This window comes from Toxotes jaculatrix, chromosome 16 (genome assembly GCF_017976425.1).
Source record: "Toxotes jaculatrix isolate fToxJac2 chromosome 16, fToxJac2.pri, whole genome shotgun sequence".
Lineage (NCBI taxonomy): Eukaryota > Metazoa > Chordata > Actinopteri > Toxotidae > Toxotes > Toxotes jaculatrix.
Window position 1 is genome coordinate 25,321,588 of NC_054409.1, and position 25,651 is coordinate 25,347,238.

The following is a 25,651-nucleotide window of genomic DNA, read 5'->3' on the forward strand; positions in this document are numbered from 1 at the left end:
CATTTAAATATAAATAAAGTTCGTTTTAAACAAAGAGCCCCCTCCCACAACACACGCCCCGCCCACCCTCGTGACCAAATCACGTGACTGGTCCGCAATGTGACGTTACATCAGCTGACTGCGGTCACAGGAAAACGCAGATCCTCCGTCGACCTTCTCCTCGGTGCAGTTCTCGGGTTTCTGCTCCGTTTCAGCGCCGCCGTCCGCAGCTTCTCTCCCCCATCATGGCGAGTCAGTCCCAGGGAATCCAGCAGCTGCTGCAGGCCGAGAAGAGAGCGGCCGAGAAGGTGGCAGAAGCCCGCAAACGTGAGTAGGACAAACGGCCTGCGAGCCCGCAGCGGCCCGTTAGCCCGTTAGCAGCTTACAGCGGCTGTTAACGGTGAAAATCCCGGTGTGTCCGTGAGTGATGGGTGTGAGACGCGGTGTGTCCGGTCGCTCCTGAACTGAACAGGGAAATCACAGATTATTCAGATTCTCTGCTCCGTCTTTCACATGGACTCAGATCCGGATCAGACCGAAGACGGTGTCAGGGTCACTGACTTCCTGTTTTCAGTTCGGCTCACAGACAGCTGCTGCCTGTCGCCGGATACATGTAGATTACAGACATACAGACCGGAAGGACCAAACTGTAGCAGCAGAAACGCATCTGTTCCTGTCCGCAGCTGGAAAATGATCCAGACCTCGGGCTGATTTCACCTCTGATGCAGATTCATTAAAGACTCTGAACTGAGCTTTAAACTGGTCCTGAGTCAGTGTTTCTCACAGTGATGGTTTGTATGAGTCAGACGTCATGTGATCACATCACGTGATAAAGAGTCCTAGAGAATGAATGAGGATCAGAGAGAGAGAGAGGACAGCTGATTGAATCAAATCCTTCAGTACACACTGATTACTACACATACACGTTTGTTCTTCTATCTGTGTGAGGACACTCGTTGACATCATACACTCCCCGGCTCCGCCCCCTGAACTAAAGCAGATTCATACCTGAACCACAAAACCTGGTCTGAACCCTCAGACAGTCCTGTGAAGGTGTGAGGACAACACGTCCTCACTCTGTCAGGTCTGTAACTCAAACCGGGCAGCGGTCCGGACTGTGTGGAACCACTGTGGTGCTTTTGAGAGTGTTTGATTTATTTTCATGTCCTCCGTGGTCGTGTGGAGATCGAGGAGGTTTTGTTGGTCTCTAAATATCAGTTCTATATTTTGGAAGTTCTCAGGTATTTGTTTGGTTTCTGAGTCGGTTCCTGGTGGATTTGTCCAAATACTGAAAATGATGGTGCACAGGTCTCAGTCCTGTCTGAGGGTTAGGGTTAGACTGACTCAGACTCTGTTCTGATGGCCTTTCTCTCTCACCCTCCTCAGGTAAGAACCGTCGTCTGAAGCAGGCGAAGGAAGAGGCGCAGGCCGAGATCGAACAGTATCGACTGCAGCGAGAGAAGGAGTTCAAGACCAAAGAGGCGGCTGTACGAACTCTTCTGAGATTCACTGTTCATCGTTAATCATTAACTGTTGTTTTCAGTCTTAACGACGTTTTAATGAAGATTTTCTTTCCTAAAATTTCTGATACATTTAATAAATTATCTGTGTATTAAGCTGTTTTCTGCCCCCCCCCCCCCCCCCCCAGGCCCTCGGTTCCCATGGTAACAGCGCAGTGGAGGTGGACCGTGACACGGTGGAGCGGATGGGTCGTATCCAGGCAAGTTACCGTGGTAACCGGGAGGCGGTGCTTGGAGAGCTGCTGCGACGCGTCTGCGACATCCAGCCAGAATTCCACGCCAACTACCGTGTGGCTGGCTGAGGGGGCGGGGCATGAGACACCAGGGCGGATGAGACCACAGGGAGCGGGGTAAACAGAGGCAACATGGATGTCAGCAACATCTTATCTTTGATCAGAGCTTTTTAGTTTCATGTTTTTGTTTTTCAGACAAACTAAATTCTTCTAAACATGAGAAAAATATCCAAACTTTTATTTTGAAGGTGAGAAGTTCATGTTTGTCGTGTTTTCCTGCTCCATAGGACGATGGAAACGTAAATACATTTTGGTGTTACTGTGCTGATGTTTACAGAATATTTATGTATATCAGAGTTAAGTTTTTTGTCTTGTTTATGTTAAATCTTTAAATCTCTCCTGAACCTAACAAAGTCTTTGTTCACTGTATGTTTGTCAGGTGAGAAAATCAGCCAATCAGGTGATGCTTTAAAATCAAATTAAACTAAAAGATGATGCTGATTGGCTGTTTGTCTCTGAACTCTCCTCGCTCTCTAACCTGATTGGCTGGAGGAAGTGGAAAGGCCTTTATTGTGAAACTCTTGTCCAGTTTCGCAGACTTTTGTTGTTTCCTGTGTGATTGTGTGACTTCCTGTTGATGTTTGTGAAGTGATGATGATGAAAATAATAAAATATTAAACTGACTGTTGATTGGCTGAAACTTTGACCTGCTCTGTGATTTTTAAGTGATGCAGAAAAATCACCTGAAGGCCAGCAGAGGGCGCCAAGCCTGAGGACACCGCTGACACAGAGTGAAGCGTCAGTGTTGTTGCCATGGTTTCCACCCAGACTGGGTTTTCAGGAGGTTTCATGAGTCCTTGAGGGAGTTCCAAGGTTCCTGATGCTGATCCTCATCTGAGGATGCTCAGTGGGGTTGCTGAGGAGGCCCTGAAGGGCCTTGAAAAGCCACTTAAGGTGCTTGAGGAGTCACAAGGATTTTCCTTGAGTGATTTGATAGTTAACAGGTTCCCGTTACCATGGTTACATACGTCAAAAACTAAAAATAAAATGACCAAATGAAAAACATGAGCGTTAGAAGCAGCTGAGTTCCGGTTTTCAGTCTTTAAAGATTTCGGGCTTCTTGTAATGTCCAGAGGAGACGGACACAGCAGGACATCTGGACATCTGTGGACGTCCCTGCTCGGCCTCTGAAGTTAAAGGAAGATAAACTCAGCTCCGGCGGAAAAGAACATGACAGTCACTGAGTGTGGCGATAAATGCGTGGACTATGGTTTCATGGAGACGGACGCCTGGGCTGCCCTGCTCAGCCGCCTGGCCCCATGACCCGGACCCGGATACGGTTCAGAAAATGGCGAGGAAGGTGTTTGTAGTTTTACTGAGGCGCCGGATGTGAGCTCCTCCTCCAGCGGAGATCACACACTGAAGAAAGAAGCAGTGAAGCACTAACTGATCCCAGATCAGACTCACATGACTCTGATCATGTGGCTCCTACCTACAATTCCCGCTTACGTGGCCTCGACAAGGCCCCGCCCATCGCCTTAAGACTCGCCTCCTGATTGGCCCAAGCCGCGAAGCTCCTCCTGAATGCCTGCGTGCAGACGTCATGACGCAGCTCACGGAAGTAGCGGGGCAGTAGACGGAGACGGTGGAGAGAAAGAGTGTCTCTTTTCTTTCTCTTCTTCTTTCTTTTCTTCCTCTGTTTTATTGTCTCGTGACTTTTTTAATCTCATGATTCGGAGCCAAAACAGAGGAAAAGAAGTAGAAGAAGAATTCCCGAAACATTTGCAGGTGAGTTTTGTGTGTGTGTTAGTGTGTGTAACTGTGTCAGTGACCTCTGCTGCTGCACACTAGCACACGGATGGGTACCAGACGAACCCCGTTAGAAAAATCTTACAATCTAACGTCTTCCTGCACGTGGCTCGAAACACGCACGTGTGGGGTTCGGAACTGTGGCAGATCCAGAACAGGACGGGTCTCTTGGTAAATTCGGCTTATATTTAGTCCACTTGCAGAGTCTTCATACTGGTAAACCCTCACCTTTTATGACCCGGTTTACGTTCATCTCCGTCGCCGTCTCCGCCTGCTGCACAGGAAGAAGCTGATGAGATTTAAAAGAGGATCTGTTGGGAAAGGTCGCGCGCTGCCAGTCCATGGCAGGTTTTCGCGCGTGTTCACATCATGACAACCGATGTTTTTCTGTCTTCGTTTTCCTCGTGAATTGAATAACTCCGGAAAAGATGAGTGACAAAGGAGGAGAACCGGTCGAGAACAACGGAGACAGTGTGAGACAGAAAAACAAAGAGTCACTGTCCTCAGATCAGATCAGGACAATCAAACAGCAGGATCAGGACAGGTTGAATAACATCACACACACACACACACACACACACACACACACACACACACACACACTCTGACTGCCAGCTCCAGGTGTCCTTTATTCAGACTAATTGATTAGTGGATTGATCCTTGCTGTAAAAGCTTCCTCAGGGCGGCGGAGTACCTCTGACCTCTGACCTCTCACCTGTCGCTGTCGCTTGAGCCTTAACGTTCTGAAAACAAACAGAGCAGTGAAGCAGAGGTTTGGGGTCAGGACGGAGAGACGAGTGTTTTTGAACGTCCTGGTCTCTGAATGAATCCATCCCAGATGTTAACAGCTGGAGAGGAGATTCTGCTCCAAACATCTCAGCCACAGAGTTTGATTTTAGTCCCGTCCCTCAGTAAGTCCTGACAGCCCAGGTGTCCCACACACCTGAGAGCCCAGGTGTCCCAGGTGTGTGGACATTCTTTCCTTTTACCTTAAATGGTGAAAAGAAAGTTTCATCTTCATCTTCTACTCATCTGACTACATTAACTTCCAGAAATCTTGAATGTGGTGTTGCAGTGTGTGTGTGTGTTGTGTTACGTGTGTGTTTGACTTTTAAACGTTTATAGGAAAGAAATATTGTAGTTGAACTAAAACCCGTCATGTGACTGAGCCGTGTGACTGTATCAGGGTCAAAGGTCAACTCCTGCGTGTTGTCAGTTATTTACAGAAACATCACAGTCAGAGACCTGTGTACAGCGCGGACACAGCTGCCATCTTTAATACGATCATGTATCGGCACGGTGAAATCGCTGAGTCAGTACTGAAGTAAACTTCCTCGGCGTGGATGCTGAGTCATTTTGACCTTTGTGTTTGACCTTTAAACCGTCACAGATTTCCTGTTCGATACACGTGAGATTTAAAACCTTTATTCACATTAACGACCGGCCACACTGTCACACAGATTCTTTTGCTTGATTCACTGATTAGTTGCTTTTCTGTCACATTTTATAAATCAAAACTGACGTGACGTGAAAATGATCCTCAGATAATTGATACTGGATCCATAAACCTGATCAGATCAGACAGAGTGAGTTCACCCTCACACTGAAGGTTTAAACGGTTAAATACGTGACGGCTGAAGCTCCTGACTTTAAACTATCGAACTTAACTATCAACAGTTTGAATTATTGTTTCACTGCTGAAACATTTTGAAGGAAAAGGGACCAAACTCTCTGGATCCAGCTCCTGAAGCCTGAACACTTCTGACCGTCGCTCAGGTGAAACCGAGCGTTGGAACGTGTCGGAGTACAGAGGAGTCGGTCTCAGCCTCTAAAGTTCTCCTGATTTTATCTGTCACTGAATGAATTAAAGAAAAAACATGATAAAAATGTGCCGACGTTGCTGGATGAGACGGAAGCTCTGTGCTCCATGTGAGAAAGCTGACGACCTTCGTCACTGATAACATCAGAACAGGTGCGGCGTCACCTGGACGACGTTAGGAAAATAAAACCAGTGTTAACAAGTTCAACCAGTTCAATCATTCACTGTGACTGTGACTGTCCATCCACAGCTTTTCATTGGCTGTTAGAAAAGCCTCCTCACAGCTGATTGGCTGTCTGAGAATCATGCCGATGTGTGATTGGCTGAAGCTGGTCCTGTTATCTGTTTTTATTGGCTGTTAAAGACCCTCTCCTCTCTCTCTCCCTCCCTGTTTCAGACAGTCTCTTCGGTGCTCGATCACCCCTCGCTCTCTCTCCTCGAGCTCCAGGTAAATTTTTAAATGAACTTTTTCTGAGATCAGCCAATCAGAGCGCAGGACGCTAAGCTGCAGCCGAGTCATGGCTCCTGTTTTATTTCTGTTAAAACCTGAAAACCTGAGTTGGGAGGGAGCGAGTCTTCAGAGACCACGCCCACCTACTGGTCCAGGACGACGACTTATCATTAGGTTGTGTTTGCCGTTGCCAGGTGTTTATACTCGTTAGCATAGGTATTAATGGGAGGAGACGAGGCGGTCAGAGTTACAGGTGCAGCTGCGCTCAGGTGCAGGTCAGTCGGGACGTATCACAGAAAGCTGCGCAGGCTACGCCACACCAGCGTACACATGCATCCATGCATCTGAACGTTTCTGGCCGTACGTACTTTCCCTGTTTCGGGCGCACGCCATCTGTACAATCCGACCCCAGGTACGCACGGGCACCGGTGAGAGAGAGGGGGTGAGAGACACTGCAAAGCAACAGAGAGAGAGACAGTGTCACTTTAACATTGTTAACTCAAAGTGATGCTGACTCGTCCAAACAGAAAACAGGATGCAAGCGTTGCCGACGGCGACGGCTAACCTTTATGTGATGGTTAACAGTTTTGTGGTCTAATTGGCTGATGGGAGACAGAACCTCTGATTGGCTCTTTCTGCCTCCTCTTGCCTCGGGGCCAGGCAGCCAATCAGATTACAGAGGGGCATCTGCTCAATGAAGTCAGGCTGTTGCCACGGTTACGGCTCTGTTGTGATGTCATGAGTGTTCAGTCTGTGTCTCTCTCTGGATGAGTCAGTATCACTGTGAATGAAGAGGTGCAACAAAGGTAAGAGTTTTCCTAATGTCTCTCGACCAGTTTGTAATAATAATAATATTATTATTTTGTATTTTCAGTGGGGGGTGGGGGTGGGGGTGGGGGGGGCAGGGGCAGGTCAGAGCAGAACATCTGGTGCTCAGATCTGAGGGTCTCGGGGCAGAATGAAGAGTTTACGTCAGGCTTCAAACTAACGAACAGAATCTGAACGTGAGCTCTGACGTGTTCTCCTTCATGCTCATGGCGTCGCTTCAGCTCCATGAGGTTCCTGGTCTGTGGAAGGATTCTGTGATTGGACCCGTGTCGACGGTTAAAGCGCTGAAATCGCTCGGTGAATGTTGGGAAACAGATTTCCTGCCAAGATACAAAACCAGTGGATTCTAAAACTCATCTGTTGCTGCAACATTATACTTCCTGTCTACATCTCCCAAAGCATTATGGGGGCTGTAGTTCCTTTTCTCAGAGCAGGATTTTGATCCCAACAGGAGTTTTGAAAATCTTTCTGATTGTTTTTGTCTCTGAGGAGCCATGGACCACATGAACCACAGCACCATGGAGATGGACCACTCCCACCACCATCACGACACCATGCCCCCCCCCACCACCAGCGGACACGACCATGGAGGAGGAGGGCATGATGGGAACCATGGAGGACATGGAGGAATGGTGAGGGGCGGCACAGTATCGCCACTACATGCTACATCATGCTAACATAACAACAGCAAACCGGTGTTGGCGTGCTAACATGTCAGCATGGAGCTAACATGCTTTGTGATATTACCTCCACTGTATAAGCTCAGGTGTCCTTCGCTCTTTATACTGCACCGTGTTTATACTTCAGACTTTCAGCTTCATTTTATCATTTAGACTTTCTTCTGTTTTTGTAACAGTGTGTTTATTCTGTTCTTTTATTCCACATTTATTGTTTGGAGCATTTTCAATTCATTGTACATGACTGTGTAATGACAGTAAAGTCCATTCTGTTCTGTTCTGTTCTGATCGTGTTGTCCTTGCCCAGGTGATGACCTTTTACTTTGGCTACAACAACGTGGAGCTGCTGTTCACCGGGCTGCTCATCAACTCACCTGGAGGTCAGAGGTTAGGGTCTCCCACAGGGGGAGAGAGAGAGAGCGCAGGGACTTTGTATTTCATATGACGCCCTTTGTCCACTGCTTTTTTAATTCACTTTACATAAATATCTATATATGTCAGAACATTTTTACACTCATGTTCTTTATGTTCAGTATTTGTGCAGCATATATTCAGATTTTTATATTAACAATATTATTATATATATATAATTATATTTTTATGAAGACTTTACGTTTTTCCTTTTTCATTTTTTTCATTCTGTCGGACACCGGCCCCTCCCCCTCCTCCTTCCATCCAATCAGAGATGGTCGGGGCTTGTATTGGTGTCTTCCTGTTGGCTGTCCTGTACGAGGGGTTAAAGATCGGCCGTGAGGTGTTGCTGCGTCGCAGTCAGGTCAACGTCCGCTACAACTCAATGCCGCTCCCTGGGGCTGATGGGACAGTGCTGATGGAGACACACAAGACAGTCGGGTAGGCTGCTAACTGTAATGCCAGCAAGTTAAGTTTTAAAGTGTTTCAAAGTATACAAAGCCAAAAGTCTAAAAATATTTTAAAAATTATATAATGGAGGGCTAATGCTAACAGGAAATACTAACCCCCTTCTGCCGTGCTCTCAGGCAGCGGATGCTAAGCCCTGCCCACTTCCTGCAGACCCTTTTGCACATCGTCCAGGTGGTCGTCAGCTACTTCCTGATGCTCGTCTTCATGACCTACAATGGCTACCTGTGCATCGCCGTGGCAGCCGGCGCCGGCATGGGCTACTTCCTCTTCAGCTGGAGGAAGGCGGTGGTCGTTGACATCACAGAGCATTGCCATTAGCTAACATGTCGGTGTCACGTCAGAGGCTGACGAGCTACAAACCACTAGAATGTTAGCTGCAAATTCAGTTAGCGGATAAAACGAGACACTAAATTACAAATGTTACTTTGTAACCATGGTAACACCTTGTTAGAGGTTAGCGTGCACACTAACGAACAAATGCAAGTAAGGATCCTCGTTTTGCAGAAAACGACAGGCACTTATTGTTGTGTTTTTAGCCAGAACTTATTTTGCGTGTGAACTCCTGCAGGTGTCCGAGCTGGCCAATCAATGCTCGGATCACCTCAGAGGGTTCTGATTGGCCAGGTCACGTTCTGTCTTTTAATTTCTTCTTTTCTGTGCCATGACAACTGGAAGGTTAGTGCTAGCTGCTGCTAACCAAAGTGTTAGCGCACATAGCTTACATACGCTTCTTGTTTTTTAGTTAGGCGCTTGTTAGAACCACCAATCAAAACACAGTATTTAAACGTTTGTTTGTTTAGGGTTTAATTTATTAGTGAGTCAATGTTTTACAAAAGTTTTTGTTTAGATTTTTTTGATTATCTGAAATTGTAAAAAAAAAAAGAATATTTTGATGTTTTTTTGGTTTAAATTTTTCTTATCAATGAAATAATGAACCCGTGAGCCACCTCTTTAATCCATCAGCCAGATAACAACTGAATTTACACAAAATAAACTTAAAAATACAAATTACCCAAATATTTTACGTACAAAAATATTAGAACTTTTTTTCATTTAGATCTTTTGATTGAACTGAATCTAAAATATAAATAAAACTTAAATTAATCAGCCCAGTTTATATTTTGGGAAAAATCCTTAAGTTACAGAAGTTTAAATTAAATTGTAAAAGAAGAAAACAAAATGTTCAGGAGTTTTTTGACAAAACATGAGATTTAGATTTTTAAAATTTTAAGCATAAAAAAAATCTGATGTCACACATGACATCAAACACTCACCTGCTTCTTGAATTCATCAGCCGGTTTATATTTAGAGATAAATTTCATGAATGAGATTTAGAAAGTCTACTTTTTATTAAACAGCCAACATGGCTGCTTCTGTTTCTTCCTGGGCCACCGTCGGCCTTAAACCTGACACCTGTTGCCTTAAAGTGGCTGACGAGTGGAAACGAAGTGCGGACTGGAGGCCAGTGTCTGTTCAACATGTCTGTCAGCTGAAAACAGGACTCGTCATTAACCCGGAGGCTCTACTATTTCTCTCTCTCTGTTTTGTTGTAGTTGTTTGAGTCTGAGGTGAAATGTTGTTCATGGAAGCTCAGTTCAGACTGTGATGACAGCATGAATTATTAGAAATAACCAAAACTTACTTAGGAAACTTCGGAATCAGATTTGGACTGATTTCTAAGTCCGATCGTCCTTTGGTTCTGGTCCAGTGGACTTTCACTGATCTTGTGATATATTGTGATTTTTCTCCCACTGGAGAAGTGGGCAGAGTTTACTGTATGGACCAATGAGATTGCAGGGAGAAATGAGTCACTGGATTTCTGTCTGGGACAAAATGGTTAAACTATATTTTCACTTTTTTGTTTGTTTTTTTCCACACACTTTGTGGCCTACGTGATCTACATGTGGTCTACATACTTTTGGCCACACTGGTGCACACTAATGTGTTTTGACTAAGGGTGTCCACATACTTTTGCCCATGTGTTGTCTGTGTTTCTGGGGTTACAGCAGATTAAACTTCAGATTGAATTTCTCAGTGTGAATCGACTCATCTCTGTCTGATCGGTTGTTGTTGATAAATGAAGTTGATGCTTTCTGATTAAAACATGATGGAAACTGTCTGTGAAGGAAACTTAGACGAAAATGTGTCTGAAAATGTTTTAATTGTTGTCACAAATGCTGGAATCATTCAAAAAACTGTAATAAAGTTTATGATGAAGAAGAAGAGTTTGTCTGCTGGTCTGTGAGGAGGATCATAAAACATCAGAGAGAAACTAACCAACGCTCTTTGTTCAGTTTGTGTGACATGAAAATGAAAACGTGTTTTTCTTCTGGTAGATGCGCAAACGGAGCTGCAGCCGCTCCGTTCTGTGGCAGAAATAATAACAGACTTTAATTAGACTGATTTAAAAAGAAAGGGAGTGAGGATTCCGCCATCGTGGCTGCCGCTCAGCTGCCGCTCAGCTGCCGCTCAGCTGCCGCTCAGCTCCCGCTCAGCTCCCGCTCAGCTCCCGCTCAGCTCCCGCTCAGCTCCCGCTCAGCTCCAGGACACTTCGCCTTGGCTCTTTAACGCTTCAGTTCCGCCGCAGTCTGCCGGAAAGCAAGAAGAAGAACAACAGCTTCCGGGTGGCAGGTGACTGTTGTTTGTTTCGGGTCAAATCAACGGGGGACGAGTCTTCCTCCAATAAACCGTTTCTCCCGTTACTCTACCGGGACGTGACTGTGTTCGGTTGATGTCCTTCCTGTATCCGCAAACCGGCTCTCGGTCACGGTCCTCCCGCTGTTTGTTCCCGCACCGACCCTCTGATGGCCTCCAGGCGGCCGGACAGTTTCGACGGGCTCGGCTACCGCGGCCGTGACGACCCGCTGTACGGAGCCAGCTACCCGGTCAGGAGCGCCGGAGCCCCCGCGGAGCTGCAGCACCACCACTGGGTCACCACGCCGCCGGACATCCCCGGCAGCCGCAATCTGCACCCCGCAGAGCGGACACCGCAGTACGACGAGCCGTTGGGAGAGCACGGAGCTCCCGCAGCCACAGCAGGCTGGGACGCTCCGCAGCCCGGTGTACCGCCTGCCGGTAGGTCGGTGCGGGGTGGCGGTGGAGGGTTAGCTCCCAGGCTAACGGCTGACGGACGGAAATCTGTAAACTCTGTGGGGCGGTTAGCGAGCAAGCTAACACGACGACCAGAAAAAGACTGAACGGAAGCTAATGTGCTGTGCTAACTAGCCTGCAGGCTAATCTTATAATTGAAAGCATTCGCCAACTGATAGTTAGCAGTGACAGAACAGGCTGTTTGCTAATTAGCAGGCTAACTGTTAGCCAGCGAACTAATGTGTTAGCAGTGATAACAGTCACAAACCTTAATCAATCAGTTTTTTTTATACAGCAAATAAGTGTTTATACTTTTCTCTCAGTTTATGAGTTTGATTGTTTTGCTTTTATTACTCTTCCGATAAACTAACACGGAATTCCCTGTGTAATAATCTGTGTAATATAGTTGTATATGTGTGTGTTTGTGCTGACGATCTGTTTTTCTTGTGTTTGCAGAACAGTTAAATCGATTCGCGGGCTTTGGAATCGGTTTGGTCAGGTTGGTTATTGTTGGTGTACTGATGAAATAACCGTGTGATGAAGCTCAGACTGACAGGGTGGGGACAGATGATTTTCAGAATAAAAGCAGTTAAATAACGTGTGTGTGTGTGTGTCTGTGTGTGTGTCTGTGTGTTTGTCCGCGTGTCTGCCCGCCTGTGTGCAGTCTGTTCACGGAGAACGTCCTGGCCCACCCCTGCATCGTGCTCCGCAGACAGTGTCAGGTTCGTTCGTCTTCATCTCGTCTCCTCATGATGCTGGGACGTGTTTACTTTGGTTAATCATTTCTAATTTACCTGTGATGCAGGTGAACTACCACGCTTCCTGTTACCACCTGACTCCGTTCAGTGCTGTCACTGTCATGTACAACATCACCAAGGCTCAGGTAAGAAAGCACAGGATCAGCAGCGAGAGCAGGTCACATGTTTAATGTTATTCATGATTACATCAAATATATTTCATACGTGTAGTAAAGGACACACACACACCTGTGTAAAGAAGAGTTTTCACAAATGGATGTCGTTCTCGTCCATATCGAAAACATGTCTGTGAAGCCTGAGACTCTGAGAACAAACAGACACATAACACAGTCTGTTATTCACAAAAAGAATCAGCTGACGTGAACCAGATCCTCATCAGTCCACAGTCTGACAAACCGTCTGAGACTGGAGACGGTTCAGATCTGGGTCGACTCTCCCTGGACGTGGACTGTCATTGGAGCTGGTTAACGTCTCTGTTCATGAGTCCATGACAGGATGCCACAGAGGAAGCTGCTGCAGTCTCTCAGAGCACAGCTGGACTCACAGGAAAACATCAGCCCAGAGGTGAGGGACGGTGGACGCAGCATCAGGACCTTTGCTGCCTCAGACCCTGTGGATGTGTGATGGCTCTGTGGTTTACAGAGAGTCGAACAGTTTGTGTCTGAACCTGTGACTCAGGTGAAGATCGCATCACATTCAATGAGAGAGCAGCTCAGTCACAGACGCACTGACGTCCTCCTGCCACCGTGTGGCACCACCTGCCCCAAAGATTCAGTATCCTCATATTACACAGCAGCCAAGCTGATAGTGTTCAACATGGAAATATTTATTAGTCAGAATGAGAAAAAATATTTTAAGTATTATTATTTTAATTATAAAAGTTTTAATCATTTTAAAAATAATTGAGAATTTATAAAAATGTTTAAAATCTTTAAAGATTAAATTAAATTAATAATAAATGCTGTGCTTTTATTTTTACATATTTAATATGAAATCTAAATAATGAATTATTGTGAATAATGACTGTAGAAGGTGTCAGTTTTATTCAGAGTTATCAATCAGTCTGATCAGTTATCAATAATGTGTTGTTATTATATATTCAGGGTCTGAAGGCTCTGTGGAAGGGGATGGGCAGCACCTTCATCGTCCATGGCATCACACTGGGAGCTGAGGGCATCATCAGCGAGTTCACACCGTTACCACGGTAACTATGCAGGGGTACCGGCGGGTATTACTGGGGTATTAGTGGGGTATAGCTGCTGCCTTCCTGCTGCCTCACTGTGCTCTCTGTCTGCAGGGAGCTTCCTCACAGGTGGAGCTGGAAACAACTGGCTGGACATTTACTGCTTAAAGGGTCAGTTCACTTCTTCTTCTACTGATGTAAAGAAGGCGAGGCAGGTGTACAGGTGCAGCTTAACAGGTGGAGTGATCCGCGGTGTGTGCGTGCGTGTGTGTGCGTGCGTGTGTGTAAGCTGTCAGCTGATCTGACGTCTCTCTCTGTCTCCATCCTCTGTGTCTCTCGCCCGCAGGTTGACAGCTGTGGTGGCTCTTCCGTTTTACTGTGCCAGTCTCATCGAAACCGTCCAGGTCACTATTGATTATTGATTATAAATTAGTTCAGGAAGCTTTGGTTGATCAGAATTTGACTTTGACATTAAAGAGAAAATGATCTGTGAGATATTTTTCCTGTTCTAAAGTTTCTAATGATTCCACTCGTTTATTTATTTTTTTCCATCATTCTTGGTTTTTCCAAACTTCTTCTCTGGAGGAAAAAACTAAGATGAAAAATATCTTAAGAAACCAGAAACAAGCTTTGAATGAAAGGTGTAATGTTGCAATGGACAGCTGGGGGACAGCTGGGGGACATGATAGAAAGCTCCAGAACAGGCACTAAGTGGCCGTCGTGTTGAGAATGCTGTAATGACCTGAGGTCCCATCACTTTGTGTCTCACTGTCCCGTCTCGTCCTCAGAGCGAGATCGTCCGTGATGACTCGTCCTCTGGTCTGCTGGACTGTGTCCGTGAAGGTCTGGCTCGGTTGCTGGGGGTGGGAGCTCCTCACAGCTGTCGCCTGCTTCCTCTCAGCTCTCTGCTGCTTCCTGCCGCGCTGCACGCCGTCCTGCGGTACGCCATCGCCGCCTCCGTGCAGCGGGCGGCGCTGTGGCTGCACCAGCGGAGCAGGAAGCAGCGAGCTGACCCGTCCAACCCGCTGGATGCCTACTTTCCTGAGCTGGCGGCGGCGTGGGCGGGGTCTCTGGTGGCGGACGTGGCGGTGTTTCCTCTGGAGACGGCGCTGCACCGCCTCAGCCTGCAGGGCACGCGCACCATCATCGACGCCACCGACGGCGTGGTCGCAGCAGGAAACGGCGGCAGCCCGCTGGTCCTGCCCGTCAACACGCAGTACGACAGCTTCTCCGACTGCCTCCACTCCATCCGCCGCAAGGAGGGGGGGGGCGGCTTCTACCGGGGGTTCGGCGCGCTGGTGGCGCAGTACGCGCTGCACGCGTCGCTGCTGGCTGCGGCCAGGACTCTGCTGAGGCTGCTGCTGCTGGAAGGGAAGCGCAGCTAGAGGCGTTACCATGGAGACACAGCATCACTTCCCACAGAGTCAGCTGGTTCGCTCATCTCTGCAGCCGTGACAGAAAGAATCTGACCAGACGAGTCCAACGTGAAGAACCAGAGTGAGAACGTGTCACAGCAGCTGAAATGATAAAGTTAGAAAACCGTGAAAAACTTTTTCTTTTCTCATTAGTCCAGAAGTCAAACAGACGTCAGGGAGGTCATGTGACCTTTAAAGGAGCAGGTACCACCTGTAAACGCTGCACAGGGACGACTGGACCCGACTGACAGGAAGCTTCATGAACTGAAACTTCCTGTCAGACTTTTGACTGGAGCGTCCAGCCAGCTGCCATCTGATGTACCAACCACATGTGTCTCCATAGCAACCACACAGAAAGCCCTAACAACCACCTGTCGTTTTAGTGACATCAGAACGTGATGTTGTGATGTCAGAATGTTTTGGTGACATCAGAAACCAGCTGACCCTTCAGCACCTTTTAGCGTTCTTCAGTGGTCCTTTCACAGAATTCATGCCCCCCCACCCTGTTCCTGCATGAAAGCATGAAGTCATGAACCTGTTTGAACACAGCTGCTGAGTCACCTGCAGTCCAGGTGTGAGGATAAAGTTGATCTGTACAGTTGATCTGTATAAAGTTGTAAAAATGGATTTAATGTGTTGAAAATGTAGATTTAGATTAAATTATTTGTGATTAATATTTAACTGAAAGTTCAAATCAATCGAGTGAGGAAAAATAAATCAGTTCAAACCTGAAGCTGTGTCCGTTTTTCAAAATAAAAGTCCAGAGAAAAAAGCCACAGAACAAATTCAAATCAAATTTATCAAATTTCTTCAGTTGTCGTTGTTTCTGTCACGATGAACAATAAAGTTTTTTGTTCTTTTGCTGTGAAATAAAGAGTTTTTCGTTTCTGTTGATGTTCTTGTCATTTTTCTTTTTTCTATAAACCACAGACTGTTTACAGACCAGCAGCAGTTTTATACGGGTTTATGTTTTATATCATTAAAATCATATTCATACTTTTGATGAAAAAAAACTTTAGTTTACTTCATCTAAAAAATAAGATTTAAACGTGACCAAACATTTAAACCCGTTGAAAATATTTCGTGTTTGTTTTAGTATTTACTGAAACTTAACTGGTCGGGATTTAAAATCCGGGCTCCGGATCCGCCTGGTGGAGGTCATGAAGAAGGAGGAACTAAAGCTTTCGTCAGCGGAACCTTCGTGTTGTTGAAGCGTGTTTCTGGTCGGACTGAGTTCCTCTGCCCTCCTGCGTGTGTTTTCGGTCTCCTCTCAGCTCCGTGTCTCTGCGCGTGGACTACCTGATTATTTTTATTCGTTAAATTAAGTTTTCTCTCCGGTAACGTCCCCCGCTGCTTCCAGAGATGCCGAGTGGCGGGAGTCACGCGGGCAGCGGCAGCTCTTTGTTCTCTGGGTTCCGGGTTCTGGGTCTTTACTCCAACCACGTGCCGCACGCGCTCCGGTACCACCAGAAACACCGGGAGTTTTACCTGGTGACGGCGGTCGGTAAAAGTCTCCACACGTACAACGTAAGAAACATTAACTTTATTTATACACACACACACACAGAGACAGAGGCGCGTGCAGAGCGAAGCTTTAGCTTGGAGTAAACTCTGGTTACAGATCAGCTCCCAGCTGTCCCAGTTACCCCCCCCCCCCCACACACACACACAGAATACACACATCTTCATATTTACACACATACACACAGTAAACACGGAGCCTGAGAGGTCAGAGGTCAGAGTTTATAGTCTCTTTATGTGCCAAACATCCTGAGCAAACCTTAGTTTTATTCCAGTTGCTGGCTTTGTCATCACAGCAGCTGCTCAGTAAGAACCCTCCCACTGTTTACAGGGTTTGCCGGGTTTGGTACCCGGTTGTCCTCGTACTCTTTCATTGCTCGCTGCTATGATCAGATCATCCACCCATACGATCAGCATCACCTTCTCCTTGTGTTTTTCTTTGGTGTACTCACAGTGATCAGCAGGGTTCTGTATGAAATCATTCCTGACCACAGAGACTTGTTCACCTGTGTCTGACCTCGTCTCATAACCTTCAGGTTGTTCAGTGTAAAGTTCACAGTCAGTAGGTGGATGCAGATATGCAGTGTTGACATCCACCTGGTGTAGGACCAGATTCTCCTGCGCTGCATCATCTTCCTCACAGGTTAAATCAGCAGCAGGTGAGAATGTCTCTTCATCGTCAGCTCCTGGTGTTTGGTTGCAGCCCATCAGTGGCATTCTCATACCCCCCCCCACCCCCCCAGGTTAGGGCTGCTTGTTTGCCTGGTGGACGTCGGGTGAGACTGAAGGTCTCATCTCCTCGTCCGCTGCACTCATCCACTGAATTCACTGAAACAATGGCTTCCTTGTCGGTCTGAGGGATGTCACGCTCTGCTCTGTAGCAGCAGTCTCCATGTTTGCAGTTTGTCCACCTGTAAGTTCTGTAGGTCTCTCTCTCTGTGGGTTCTGCCTCATGTTCTCAGCATCATCTCCAGGCTGAGGCACAGTCTCAGAAACATCACTGTCATTACATGACTTGGTGCATTCTCCATTTTTCCATCTCCTTTTTCTTTGTTGTTGTGGATTTTTGGCTGCACTTCTCTGTCACAGTACTCAGCGTGCGGCTCAGATGTTTGTGTCTTTCATTAGATGATTTGTCGCTCTTGCCACTGAGCAGGTGTCTTGTGGGTACGTTGACATGTACGGTGCCTGACGTAGCTGTGCTCTGTGTTGTCACCGCTGTGCCTCTGCGTTGGGCTGTTCTGGGTCCTCGTTCTGAGGAGGGGAGGGGAGGGAGGAGAGGAGAGGGGAGGGGAGTGAGGAGAGGAGAGGAGAGGGAGGAGAGCAGAGGAGAGGGGAGGAGAGCAGAGGAGAGGGGAGAGAGGGGAGGGAGGAGAGGGAGGGGAGGAGAGGAGAGGGGAGGGGAGGGGAGGAGAGGAGAGGGGAGGGAGGAGAGGGAGGAGAGGAGAGGAGAGGAGAGGAGGGGGAGGAGAGCAGAGGAGAGGGGAGGAGAGGGGAGGAGAGCAGAGGAGAGGGAGGAGAGGGAGGAGAGGAGAGGAGGGGGAGGAGAGCAGAGGAGAGGGGAGAGAGGGGAGGGGAGAGAGGGGAGGGAGGAGAGCAGAGGAGAGGGGAGGGAGGAGAGGAGAGGAGGGGAGGGGGAGGAGAGCACAGGAGAGGGGAGGGAGGAGAGGAGAGGAGAGCAGAGGAGAGGGGAGGGAGGAGAGGAGAGGGGAGGGAGGAGAGGAGAGGAGGAGGAGAGGAAAGGGAGGAGAGGAGGGGGGAGAGAGGAGAGGAGGAGGAGAGGAAAGGGAGGAGAGGAGGGAGGAGAGGGGAGGGAGGAGGGGAGAGGGAGGAGAGGAGAGCAGAGGAGAGGGGAGGGAGGAGAGGAGAGGGGAGGGAGGAGAGGAGGGAGGAGAGGAGGGAGGGGAGGAGAGGAGAGAGGAGAGGAGGGAGGAGGGGGGAGAGCAGAGGAGAGGGGAGGGAGGAGAGGGAGGAGAGGAGAGGGAGGAGAGGGAGGAGAGGAGAGGGGAGGGGAGGAGAGGAGAGGGGAGGAGAGGAGAGGAGAGGAGAGGAGAGGAGGAGAGGGGAGGGAGGAGGGGAGAGGGAGGAGAGGGGAGGAGAGGGGAGGAGAGGAGAGGGGAGGGAGGAGAGGGAGGAGAGGACAGGAGAGGGGAGGGAGGAGAGGAGGGAGGACAGGACAGGAGAGGAGAGGAGGAGGAGAGGGAGGAGAGGGGATGAGGGGGAGGAGAGGAGAGGAGAGGAGGGAGGAGAGGAGGGAGGAGAGGAGGGAGGAGAGGAGAGGGAGGAGGAGAGAGGAGGAGGAAACTGGTTCTTCAGTTCACTGTGTGACGCTGCGTATTATCAAAGTAATGATAATAATATAAATGTTTTTGTCGTTATTATTATTGTTTTCTTGTAGTTGTGCGTCTGCTCTTTAACGGCTTTGTCATGTGATCACATTAAAGAGTCAGCTGATCAGTGTGTTGATGTATTGATTGATTTCAGGTGAAGAGGCTGGGGATCATTGCTGTCAGTGAGTAATTTATTTTAAAATGAATTCACAGTTCTGCTTTCTGATTGGTTGTTGTGCTGTGATGTAATGTGATGTGGTTGCCTAGGTAACAGCCTACTGGATGACATCACCTGTGTGGCAGCTGACAGGATGTTAGTGTTCGCTGCTGCGGGGCGTGTCGTCAGCGCCTTCGCCCGGAACAAAGAGGTAAAAAAAAAACTTTATTTAAAACATGAAAAGCAAATTTTCTCTTCACGTTTTTTCATTTGTTACTTTATTTAATTTTTCTAAATGTAGCTTTTAAAGATTTTTATCGTTGGTTTAAATAATTTTGTTTAAAGTTTGAGACCAAACAGGTTCAAACCAAAAGTCTTTGTTTTCCAAAAAATAGTTTGGGTTTTTTATTTATTGATATATGTGATATCAATAAATGAGGACATGGAGGACATATATATATATATATATATATAAAATTTGTTTTTTAATCTGTACCTTTGTTCTTTTTTGGTTCAAAAACCAGAAATGTAGTTAGACTCTTTGTATGTGCAGCTCACCTGCCAATAAAGTGTTTCTGATTCTCAACTTATTTTTATTAGTTATTGATTTTCTTTTTAATTTTAAAACTTAAAAAATTCATTTCATTTAATTTAATATCTTTGAATGTTTAACTTGCTGTTGCTGTTGCCTTCCGTACAGGTGGTGAGGCATTACCATGGTCACAGACAGGAAGTGCGTCTGCTGCTTCCGCTGGGTGATCACCTGATCTCTGCTGACAGCGGTGGTGATGTCATTGTGTGGGATGTCCAGGGGGGCGGTGAGCAGGAGGGGGCGGGGCTTCATACACACTCAACTGTGTCTTTTATTTTTTACCTGTGCTGTTACCCATCATGCCTTGTTCTCTTTGCCACTCAGATGTCTACCTGCAGTTGCATTTCGATCCCAACACCTTCGACGTGTCGGCCATGATCCACCCGAGCACTTACCTGAACAAGGTGCTGCTGGGAAGCTCCCAGGGTGCACTGCAACTCTGGAACATCAAGACCAGGTGAGAGGGGCGGGACTTTTACTTCCTGAGACAGAGTCACCGGAGACACACACACACGGACGCACACACACGCACACACATTTTGTTGTTTTCTTTTTTAAATCCTGACGGAATAAAACTTTTCTCTCCACAGTAAGTTGTTGTTCACGTTTCCCGGCTGGTCAGCAGGAGTCACCGCTCTGCAGCAGGTGAGTCTCCGTCAGGACTCAGACTCAGATTTTCATTTGTCAATGTTCATTAAATTTTTATTATTTATTACTTTTTTCAGTTTCCAATTATTTTTTTATAGAAGGTTCCAACTAATTCATCCTCGTGTGTGGGACTGTGAAACTTGTTCGTTATCATTTTATTTTTATTCTATTTTTATAAACAGTAAAATCAAATTATGTTAATGAACAAAGAACTGAATTCAAAATCACATGAATCACTTCACCTGAACCAAATGTTTATAGGCCTAGATCTTATTCATGAAGTGTTTTTATTTTGAAAGAACATTATTTGTGATTACTTTGTTGATTGTTAAATAATAAAACTTGCTTTCCCAGAGTCCTGCAGTGGATGTGGTTGGCGTTGGCACGGCAACAGGCCGCATCATCATTCACAACATCCGATTGGACGAGACACTGATGAACTTCACACAGGACTGGGGACCAATCACCTCGCTCACCTTCAGAACAGGTACAGGTGGTAGTCTCTCATTCTCTCCCATTTCCTTTATCTGATTGACCTTTGACCCCCAAGCTTCGTCCCAGCTCTCCATATTATAGGCTGTCCCGAAGGATCGAGGGTCAAGGACAAAGACCAAAGTCCATTACGGGGCAGACACAGTCGTCGATCAGAAACCTGATGGACTGATCTGAGACCACGTCACAGCGTCGCTGCAGGTTTTGACCCCTGTGGGCTCAGAACCGGTTCAGTAGATCCACGTGGATCACTCCGGCTTTAGAGAACAGAACCAGAAACAACTTCCTGTATTCATCAGCTGGAGTCTGAAGTTTTCACCAAGAATCACATCACTCAGAAACTTCACACGAGACGCAGCTGAGACGCGGCTGAGACGCAGCTGAGATGGAAATGTAGTTTGAGAATATTACAGTGTTATTAAATCCTACACCCTGTCTCTCTGTCAGATGGTCCCCCCATCGTGGCGTCCGGCAGCCCACAGGGCCACATTGCATTCTGGGATCTGGAGCGCCGTCAGCTCGTTGCTCAGCAGAGACACGCCCACAGTACAGCCATCGCTGCGGCAACCTTTCTGCACAGAGAGCCACTATTGGTCACCAATGGAGCCGACAATGCCATCAAGGTGAAACAAACAAACATCATGGAGTGAGAGTGTTTTTTAAACGACTGGAATTAAAATGTTAAAATGAATTGAAACATTAAAGCAGATGATCATTGTTCAGTGAATCCCCTGTATATATGTGTGTGTGTGTTTCATCATGTATAGATTTAGTTTTTTTTTAGTTTTGATCGTCTCATTTTTCGGGTGACTCCACCCTACCTTCATTTTTTTTCAGGTGTGGATATTTGACCAGGAGGGGGGCGGAGCCAGACTTCTGCGGAGTCGTCAAGGTCACAGTGCCCCGCCCACCACCATCCGTCATCACGGCAATGACGGAAAAAACATCCTCAGTGCAGGTAAATAAACGGCTTCATCGTTTGCATAGAATCTATTTCATTTATTTATTTAAAGTCTTTTACAATTTTTAATAATAAAAAACTTCCTCCACATCCAAACTCAAACCATGTGTTGAGATCAGCTGACTCCCTCTGTTTTACAGTGTATGGTCTGTTATTGCTGTTTTTACACTGAGTCTGGTTTATTTTGCTTCTAAATAAAATGCCTTATTACTAAAATATCGTTATGAATCTTGTTTTTCTGTGTGTGAATAAATTTGTATGATCTAAATAAACGTATTTTTTAAACGTACAGTTTGTTGAAAAATGAAAAGCCGTGTTGTTCTGCCCCCTGCAGGTCAGGACGGGACATTGCAGTCTTTCTCCACTGTCCATGAGCGCTTCAACAAGAACCTGGGTCATGGTCAGTTCAGTCCTCCAACCAGACTCTATTAAATAAACTGTCATTTTAACCAATGTCATATATGACTGGTCAGTTTGTTGTTTGATTTGGTTTCCATGGTAACAACCAATGAGAATTAGTTTTGTAAAATGGGGTGGGTGTGTTTTCTCTCTGTATCATTTATCAATAATTATATACCAATAATTTTAATTTGTTGGATTTTTTTTCTGAGCTGAATTGATAATCACCTCTCAGCCAATAAGATGAGCTCTCATGTTGGTCCCGGAGGAGAGGAGAGGAGAGGCGAGGGAGGAGAGGAGAGGGGGGAGGGAGGAGAGGGGAGGGAGGAGAGGAGAGGGGAGGAGAGGAGAGGGGAGGGAGGAGGGGTTGGTCCCTGTGGCCTGATAAAATCTTGTGTGTGTGTGTGTGTGTGCGCGATGTAGGGTCCATCAACAAGAAGAAGGAGCAGAGGAAGAAGAAGGGGCTCTCCTATGACGAGCTTCGTCTTCCTGCCATCACTGCGTTCTCCTCTGGTGGGCATCCTGACACTAACTTCACCCACACAGAACTCCATAAAAGAAATGTCCAATTTAAGAGCAGCTGATGGCCGTGTGCTCTCTCTGTTAATTGACAGCTGCTGCCCGTCAGTCAGACTGGGACGGCATTGTTGCGTGCCATCGTGGTCGCCTAGCAGCCACAACGTGGAACTACCAGAGGTGCACCATGGGAGCTCACCATCTTCAACCGCCTCGGAGGGCTGCCATCGCCACGGTAACGTTGTCACACCTGTGTTTCTCTTCATGTTGTCCTGACTCTTGTGTAATAACCTGGCTTCAGTCGTTCCGTGGAAACTAAACGTACTGTTGTACGACCTATGAATGTGGAAGGTTTGAGTCCGTTCATCCACAGGTGGGATCTGAGGTCAGGGACGGCGCTCTGACCGAGGAGCAGCACCGAGTTCAGCTCTGATCTCTGATCCTTTACTCACTTCCTGTCTCTGTTCCCAGGTTGTTGACATCACTTCCTGTGGTAACTTCGCTGTGATTGGCTTGTCGTGTGGAGGTGTTGACGTCTATAACCTGCAGTCTGGCTTGCACCGTGGTTGCTATGGTGACGATGAGAAAGGTGCACTCACCTGTTCCTTGTCTGTGATTGGTCCATTCTGTATTTTCTGTATCACTCACCCCCCCACCCCTCCCTCTGCTCCAGCTCACAGTGGTGCTGTGCGAGGCGTCGCCACAGATGCCCTGAACCAGCTGACCCTCACTGCTGGCTCTGATTGGCTGCTTAAGTTCTGGCGCTTCAAGACCAAGAAACAGGAAGAACAGCTGAAGCTAAATGCTGCGCCAGCTAGCATGAGGCTACACAGAGACAGGTAGCCAACATTTGGAATAATGGCTCACAGATATAGGTATCTGACAGTTAGCATAGGTAGCTAACCGAGGTTCTTCTCTTTCTGTGATGTTAGCGGGATGCTAGCATTGGCACTGGATGACTTCACAATACTGGTAGTCGACATAGAAACCAGACGGGTGGTCAGGAAGTTTGGGGGTCACCACGGCAACATAAATGACATGGTGGGTCCAACAAAAAAATATGGCTAACAACCTGCTAATGATGCAAACAAACGCTTTGCAGGCGCTAATCCTTTGGTTAGCATATTATTGCTAATATTAGAGACAATATTAGTGATGATAATACTGTGTCCTCAGACGTTCAGCCCTGATGGCCGGTGGCTGGTTACCATAGCGATGGACTGCACCATTCGTACCTGGGATCTTCCGTCTGGCTGGTAAGAATGGAACAGTCCAGTGTTAATTACAGGAACTTCCTCCTTCCTGTGGAAGGAAACGTTTCGTCCTCTGGACTCTGTCTTACTTAAAACTTAAAGCCTTAAATTTAAGTTTCAGTTTGTTTCCTTTCAGACGCTCAGATTTAACTTTGGTGGGAATTTTCAGAAACTTTATTACATAATAATTAAACCTGTTGTTGATCTTCTTCTTCTCTCTTCAGCCTTGTTGACTGTTTCCTGGTTGCCATGGCACCAGTGGCCGTATCCATGTCACCGACGGGAGACTTCCTGGCAACGGCTCATGTCGACAGTCTGGGTGTTTACCTCTGGTCTGAACCAATCATCTCTTAGGGTTTTTATATGTCTAACATTCAGCCAAACACATTGTCCCGTCTTGACCTTTGTAATCTCACCTCTCAGGACCAATAAGAGCCTGTATGGGCCTGTGGGGCTCCGCCCCCTACCGGTCGACTACCAGCCAGCTACAGAGACGCTGCCGGGGGTCACAGCTGCTGGATCAGAACAGGAAGTGACATCAGAGGAGGTGGATGATGTGTATAAATCAGCTGACCAGTTGGGGGCTGAGCTTGTGACGCTGTCGCTGCTGCCGGAGTCTCGATGGAAAAGTCTGCTTCACCTGGACGAGATCAAGGTGTCACATGACAGAGTTTATTCAGCATTTAAAATAATTTCACACTTCACAGGAGTTTAAGGTGCCGGCGTCACTGTTTGTATTTATATCATTATTGGTTTTGTTTTAAAATGAATAAAAATTGCTGACTCATCTCTTAGCTAACGTTTAGCCGGTACCGGTTTCAGTAAAGCGCAGCAAATTCATCATGATGTTCCATCTGTTGTCTCAGATCCACACACACACGACGAAGAAAACGTGAACTGTGTCGTTTCTGTCTTTGTAGAAGAAGAATAAACCTGTAGCGCCCCCTGTGGCTCCGGCTGCGGCGCCATTCTTCCTGCCGACGGCTCCTGGTCTTACGCCTCGATTCATGTTGCCCACGGCAACCGAACAGGAAACACAGGTGCACCTGCTGAACCTCCTTCTGTCTTCTTCTGTCATGCTTTATTTGCAGCATCCTGTGCTGTCGTGCTCTTCTTCTTCTCATCGTCGTTGTTGTTTCAGTCGAAGGTGCTGAGTTGGGGTTTGTTGTCTCAGAGGTCAGAGTTCAGTTCTGCTCTGGAATCAGCTCTGGAATCTGGATCATGTGAGTCAGAAACTAAAAACTTTTTCTGTTTTTAGGTGAATTTTCTTTTAAATTTGAATTGATTTACTTTAGTTTACACATTATTTCATTCTCTACGTGTGGAGATGATTATTAACTGTAGATTCATGTAAACAAAATATTGATCAAATCAAAAAAGTATTTAGTATCTATGTATAAATGTAATTTCATGTTTTGATGATCTAACTCAGATAAAGTTTGTACGAAAGGTTTTATAGAATCTTTTTAAATTATAAAACTTATTACAGAAACTGGTCATTAATAAAATTAATTCCAATATTAAATCAATAACTTCAGAATCTGTCTCTGGCAGATGAACTACCCGTGCGTCTCCTGAAGGATTGTGGGCCGGCGGCGGTGTCTGTTGAGCTCACCAGTTTGACATCAGAGGGGGGCGGAGCCAGCAGCCTCCTGCTTGCCTTCATTCACATGATTGACAGCATGTTGGCCAGTGGGCGGGACTTTGAGCTGGCTCACGCTTACCTGGCACTTTTCCTGAAGGTCAGCCAATCAGAACACAGCACATTTTATTTAACACTAGCATTTTTCAGTCTTTTATTGTGAAAATTTCTCTTCCTGTTTATCATTATTGTTTTTGTTTTTTAGCTCCACCTGCGCTCATTGTCGCAGGACTCCATTGCCTTGGCAATGTTGCTCCGCCTCTCCACCCGACTGGAGAAAGGGTGGGCGGAGCTCCAGGCATCATTTAACCAATCACTGTGTCTGCTGTCATACACCAAGAGTGCACTGCTGTGACACACACACACACACACACACACACACACACACACTTTGTATGTTAATAAACAGTTGTCAGTGTCATCGACTTCAGATCTTCTTTCCCTGGTCACCACAGACACCCTGGCTCTCAGGTGGGGGTGGGGCTCCGCCCTCTGA

At 46.8% G+C, this 25,651-nt stretch overlaps 4 protein-coding genes across 4 annotated transcripts; all 4 read left to right on the forward strand.

Annotated features, from left to right (window-relative positions):
• Positions 1–105: 105 nt before the first annotated feature.
• atp6v1g1 (ATPase H+ transporting V1 subunit G1) lies at positions 106–2,415 on the forward strand. The gene is made up of 3 exons (XM_041058472.1): positions 106–306; positions 1,366–1,466; positions 1,628–2,415. Exons 1-3 carry the CDS (start codon positions 225–227, stop codon positions 1,799–1,801), a joined length of 357 nt encoding a protein of 118 aa, XP_040914406.1. The 5' UTR covers positions 106–224; the 3' UTR covers positions 1,802–2,415.
• A 935-nt stretch (positions 2,416–3,350) lies between these two features.
• Positions 3,351–10,421, forward strand: slc31a1 (solute carrier family 31 member 1). The gene is given in 6 exon segments (XM_041058567.1): positions 3,351–3,520; positions 7,129–7,271; positions 7,624–7,696; positions 8,000–8,168; positions 8,315–8,460; positions 8,463–10,421. Coding segments are annotated over 5 exon segments (558 nt in total). The 5' UTR covers positions 3,351–3,520; positions 7,129–7,133; the 3' UTR covers positions 8,495–10,421.
• A 386-nt stretch (positions 10,422–10,807) lies between these two features.
• On the forward strand, positions 10,808–15,532 carry slc25a46 (solute carrier family 25 member 46). Its single transcript, XM_041058566.1, has 8 exons — positions 10,808–11,273; positions 11,745–11,787; positions 11,953–12,010; positions 12,094–12,171; positions 13,150–13,250; positions 13,344–13,400; positions 13,576–13,633; positions 14,018–15,532. Exons 1-8 carry the CDS (start codon positions 11,003–11,005, stop codon positions 14,612–14,614), a joined length of 1,263 nt encoding a protein of 420 aa, XP_040914500.1. The 5' UTR covers positions 10,808–11,002; the 3' UTR covers positions 14,615–15,532.
• A 328-nt stretch (positions 15,533–15,860) lies between these two features.
• Positions 15,861–25,611, forward strand: wdr36 (WD repeat domain 36). The gene is made up of 22 exons (XM_041058774.1): positions 15,861–16,171; positions 18,650–18,677; positions 18,763–18,863; positions 19,353–19,470; positions 19,569–19,701; positions 19,835–19,889; positions 20,247–20,379; positions 20,832–21,007; positions 21,222–21,342; positions 21,680–21,745; positions 22,168–22,257; positions 22,359–22,495; positions 22,732–22,849; positions 22,934–23,099; positions 23,193–23,301; positions 23,437–23,516; positions 23,738–23,845; positions 23,937–24,168; positions 24,434–24,553; positions 24,655–24,736; positions 25,068–25,255; positions 25,361–25,611. The coding sequence occupies exons 1-22, from the start codon at positions 16,007–16,009 to the stop codon at positions 25,508–25,510; spliced, it is 2,676 nt and encodes an 891-aa protein (XP_040914708.1). The 5' UTR covers positions 15,861–16,006; the 3' UTR covers positions 25,511–25,611.
• Positions 25,612–25,651: the final 40 nt, after the last annotated feature.

Coding starts and splice junctions, on each gene's coding strand:
- atp6v1g1 (XM_041058472.1), top strand. CDS start 225: ATGGCGAGTCAGTCCCAGGGAATCCAGCAGCTGCTGCAGGCCGAGAAG. Junction 307..1,365: donor GGTGGCAGAAGCCCGCAAAC/GTGAGTAGGACA, acceptor CACCCTCCTCAG/GTAAGAACCGTCGTCTGAAG. Junction 1,467..1,627: donor TCAAGACCAAAGAGGCGGCT/GTACGAACTCTT, acceptor CCCCCCCCCCAG/GCCCTCGGTTCCCATGGTAA.
- slc25a46 (XM_041058566.1), top strand. CDS start 11,003: ATGGCCTCCAGGCGGCCGGACAGTTTCGACGGGCTCGGCTACCGCGGC. Junction 12,172..13,149: donor ACAACATCACCAAGGCTCAG/GTAAGAAAGCAC, acceptor TTATATATTCAG/GGTCTGAAGGCTCTGTGGAA. Junction 13,634..14,017: donor GTCTCATCGAAACCGTCCAG/GTCACTATTGAT, acceptor TCTCGTCCTCAG/AGCGAGATCGTCCGTGATGA.
- wdr36 (XM_041058774.1), top strand. CDS start 16,007: ATGCCGAGTGGCGGGAGTCACGCGGGCAGCGGCAGCTCTTTGTTCTCT. Junction 16,172..18,649: donor AAAGTCTCCACACGTACAAC/GTAAGAAACATT, acceptor GATTGATTTCAG/GTGAAGAGGCTGGGGATCAT. Junction 21,343..21,679: donor AAAAAACATCCTCAGTGCAG/GTAAATAAACGG, acceptor TGCCCCCTGCAG/GTCAGGACGGGACATTGCAG.